Below are 4,132 nucleotides of genomic sequence, written 5' to 3'. Positions count from 1 at the left end.
CTATTACATCAATGGTGTGTAATGATATCTTTAACGTAGTTAGCATTGGGCCAGGGTCTTGCTTGTATTTTTTAATAATAAAAAATTAAAAAAATTTGCTCAATAAGCTGCGGAGATACAGGGAAAGATAGAGAGAGATATTAATTTAAAATTTTAAAATTAAATTAAAAAGAAAAAAGAAAAAAAATTAAGAGTAAATAATTGACTCGCTAAACAAGCTGCGGAGACAAAGGACAAGAAAGAGAGAAAGAGAAATGAAGTCGGAATGAAATTGAAATGCTACTCAAATTCAAATTCCACCCAAATGAAATTCTTATTAAATTCACGCGTAGTAGTCATGAAATCCGTGTAGTCATCGTCGTCGTCATTTTAGAGAGGGAGAGAGAGAGAGAGACAAAGAAGAAAAAAAAAAAAAAAGAGTGAGCTTTTTCTTCTTCTTCTTCTTCTTCTTCTAGAGAGAGAAAGCCCGTGAATATTTTTTTAACACAGAGAGAGAGAGAGAGCTTTGGCATTTCCGTCACAAAAACAAGCTCAATGTGGCGGAGAATTTAGAATAAAGTTCATTTTTTTTCCTTTGTCTCTGCTGAGTTTGAGCAGGGTCGGCAAAATTTTTTACCTCATTGAAATGCCATCTACTTAGAAGGTACACTTATAAATAGAAATTCAAGTTCATTTGACCTTTTGAATATTGTATAGTTTTTTTTTTCTTCTTGGTTTTGCTCTCTGGGTTTTGTTTAATTTTTCTTTTCACTCGTTTGCAGATTGTTGAATATTTTGATCTGTGGTGATATACACTGTGTTTTGGTTTGACGTGAATTGGGTTAGACTTGAATTGTATTGAAAAGCTTTTAAGACTTTTGTGAAAGTGGGTTGTGTTTGTTGTGCTTCTTCTTCTTTCTTTTTTTTTTTTTTTTTTTTTTTTTTTTTTTTTTTTTTTTTTCTTTCATAGTATACATTACAAGCTATAAACTTTGAAGCAAAAAATGGGTGACACTGAAGAAGCTAATAGTGATATGATGCAAAGGCTTCAATCTTCATTTGGTACTTCTTCATCTTCCATTTTGAAACAACCTTTATCCATGGACCAACTTAGCATACCCCAATTGAGCCCTTCACTAAACCGTGCACGCCATTTTCAACAAAGTTTTGGTGGTGATGGTGGTAAAAGAATAGGTATACCACCTTCACACCCTCATCAGATCCCACCCATTTCACCTTATTCTCAGATCCCTGTGTCTAGGCCAGTGAACCAGCAAATGGGTTCACAGAATTTTAGTCCTGGGCCTACTCATTCACGATCTTTGTCACAGCCATCATCGTTTTTCTCGCTTGATTCGTTGCCCCCGTTGAGCCTTCTTTTCGGGACTCCTCGTCCATGTCTATGTCAGAAGCTGGGGTGTCAACTGATGTGTCAATGGAGGATCGGAATGCAGGTTAGCATTCATTGTTGCCTCCATCACCTTATTCTACGAGGGGTGATTCTCTGAGGATTGGGGAGAGTTTGCCCCCTAGGAAAGCTCATAGAAGGTCTAATAGTGATATCCCTTTTGGGTTTTCGAGTGTGATGCAATCATCACCGCCCCTTGTTCCGCTAAGGGGTCCTGCTGGTTTAGAGAGGTCGGTTTCTGGTAGAGAAAATATGGGGATGGCGAAGCCGGCTCAGTTGGTTAAAAGGGAATCGAGTTGGGAGAGAGGGGGTGATAACAATGCAGAAGGTATGGGTGAGAGGAAGTCAGAAGGGGAAGTTGTTGATGATCTGTTTTCTGCATACATGAATTTGGATACCATCGATGCATTGAACTCTTCAGGGACTGATGAGAAGACTGGTAATGAGAATCGCGAGGACTTGGATAGTAGAGCCAGTGGGACAAAGACTAATGGAGGAGATAGCAGTGATAACGAAGCAGAAAGCAGTGTGAATGAAAGTGGGGGCAGTGTGCCGAGGGGAGGACTGAATTCCACGGCTGAGAAGAGGGAAGGGGTCAAAAGGAGTGCAGGAGGAGATGTTGCTCCAACCACTAGACATTACAGAAGTGTTTCTATGGATAGCTTCATGGGGAAGCTGCAATTTGGTGATGAGTCACCTAAGATGCCACCTTCACCAGGAACTCGTCCTGGACAACTTTCACCCAATAATTCAATTGATGGTAATTCAAATGCCTTTAGCTTGGAGTTTGGAAATGGAGAGTTTAGTGGGGCAGAACTGAAGAAAATTATGGCAAACGAAAAACTTGCTGAGATAGCATTGACTGACCCAAAACGTGCAAAGAGGTATGGCATTTTCATCCGCTATGGCTTCAATATGGTCAACTGAATAAATAACCAAGAAGCATTTTTTTCTGCATTCTATTAACCTTACTAGTTGTTTAATTTAGGATTTTGGCAAATCGTCAGTCAGCTGCTCGTTCCAAAGAACGAAAGATGCGGTACATTTCAGAGTTGGAACATAAGGTCCAGACTTTACAGACGGAAGCTACCACATTGTCTGCACAGCTTACATTATTACAGGTGGGGATTTGAACTACTGATGCTTTTATTATTATATCTCTATGTTCTATTTCTTAAATTGATTTGCTTTGTCTTCTTTGCAATATATGCAGAGAGATTCTGTTGGGCTCACAACCCAGAATAATGAGTTGAAGTTTCGTCTTCAAGCAATGGAACAACAGGCACAACTCCGAGATGGTACACATTTTTTTTTCTTATTTTGTTTCCTCCATTGCATTAATAGATTTCATTGTGTGCATCCATTGACACCTTTAATTTTGGTGGGAAGTAATAATTGGTAATTTCTTCATGTGACTCTCTCCTACTTTTTGTTGTTTGCTCTAATTTTTGCAGAAATTTCTTTATCATTATATATTCATTTTGAATTGTTAATGATACTCTTATGTTTGCCACCTACATTGGTATTTCTGTGCTTCATTCGCATTTGAACTGTTTTCTCAATTGAAGTGCCTGATGCTTCTTTGATGTCCACTATAATTGGGAGAAGAGAGGCTCAAAATTTACCACTGCTTTATTCTCTTCTTAAATTATTTCTGAAAAATCTGTCAGTTTATTTTTTGGTACTTCAGAAAAGTCTAATCGTGTCCTATTGTGAGCCATCAAGTCCTCTATTGCTAGAAGCAACCAACCAGACTTTAATATTTGTGGTCCAGATCCAACTACCCTCCGAAGTTCACTCACCTTTTGTTTAAGCAGTCAGCTAAATGTTTTATATCTTAAAACCAATTTTTTTTTTTTTTAAATGCTATTGCAAACATCTTAATGCTCAATGTCACTTGGGAAATTAGGTTTGCTTTATATGTGCATCCTTTATTGAAAACATTCTCTAGAGTATTGTACATTGGAAATGAGCAAGCCTGCTGAATTAGTTGAGTTGCCTAGAAAGCATTGGTGGGCATCTTTTTTTGTTAATTTTCTTTCTGATGCTCCATTTTCAGAAATTCTCTCTTTTGTGCTGCATTTATAATACACTGCTTATGGAACTTTTCCTGCCTGTGGTTTAATGGCACAGCCTTAAATGATGCCTTAACTGCGGAGGTCCAACGGTTGAAGCTTGCTACAGCAGAGTTGGGTGGAGAGCACCCTTCTAAGTGCATGGTTTCACAGCTCAACCATCAAATGTTCCAAATGCAGCAGCAGCAGTCATCTACCCAGATGAACATTCATCAGTTACAACACCAGCAGCAGCAGCAGCAACAGTCACAGCAGCAGAATGGTAGCACAGCCTCAAAATCTGAGTCCATTCAATAGGTTGTGGTTATGAAACATGGGCTTCAATCAGTTGGATGGCTCTTTATCTTATCAATTACTGGCTTTTAATATTCAGCAATTGTTAATGCATTCATTCGTCATTATACTGTCTCCAAGGGACGTCTTTAATGTGTGTTAGTCGTGAATTCTACCTGCAATGTGTCCAACTCGGACTATGTCTATGGTATGAAATCATATACAAGTCTCAACACTAATTTTATATTTTTTATCTCTTATTTAATTCTGGTAGATATCATGGAATGTAGACATTATTTGACTTAATTTTGCTTTTTTAGACATTAGAAGAGTCAAAACTCTTCTGTCTTTATTTCTTTCAGTAAAGAATTATGTCCCTCTAATTGCTTCTTATTAT

General features: G+C 37.9%; 1 protein-coding gene across 1 annotated transcript; it reads left to right on the top strand.

Moving 5' to 3' along the window:
* Positions 1 to 359: 359 nt before the first annotated feature.
* On the top strand, positions 360 to 4,118 carry LOC111995725 (bZIP transcription factor 29). Its single transcript, XM_024027654.2, is given in 6 exon segments — positions 360 to 643; positions 762 to 1,350; positions 1,353 to 2,271; positions 2,376 to 2,508; positions 2,601 to 2,685; positions 3,521 to 4,118. Coding segments are annotated over 5 exon segments (1,743 nt in total). The 5' UTR covers positions 360 to 643; positions 762 to 983; the 3' UTR covers positions 3,760 to 4,118.
* Positions 4,119 to 4,132: the final 14 nt, after the last annotated feature.

The sequence above is a fragment of the Quercus suber genome, unplaced genomic scaffold, assembly GCF_002906115.3.
Source record: "Quercus suber isolate HL8 unplaced genomic scaffold, Cork oak 2.0 scaffold_29, whole genome shotgun sequence".
NCBI classification, from domain to species: Eukaryota; Viridiplantae; Streptophyta; class Magnoliopsida; order Fagales; family Fagaceae; genus Quercus; species Quercus suber.
The sequence above is the reverse complement of the archived record's forward strand: the minus strand, read 5'-3'. Positions and strand labels throughout refer to the sequence as shown.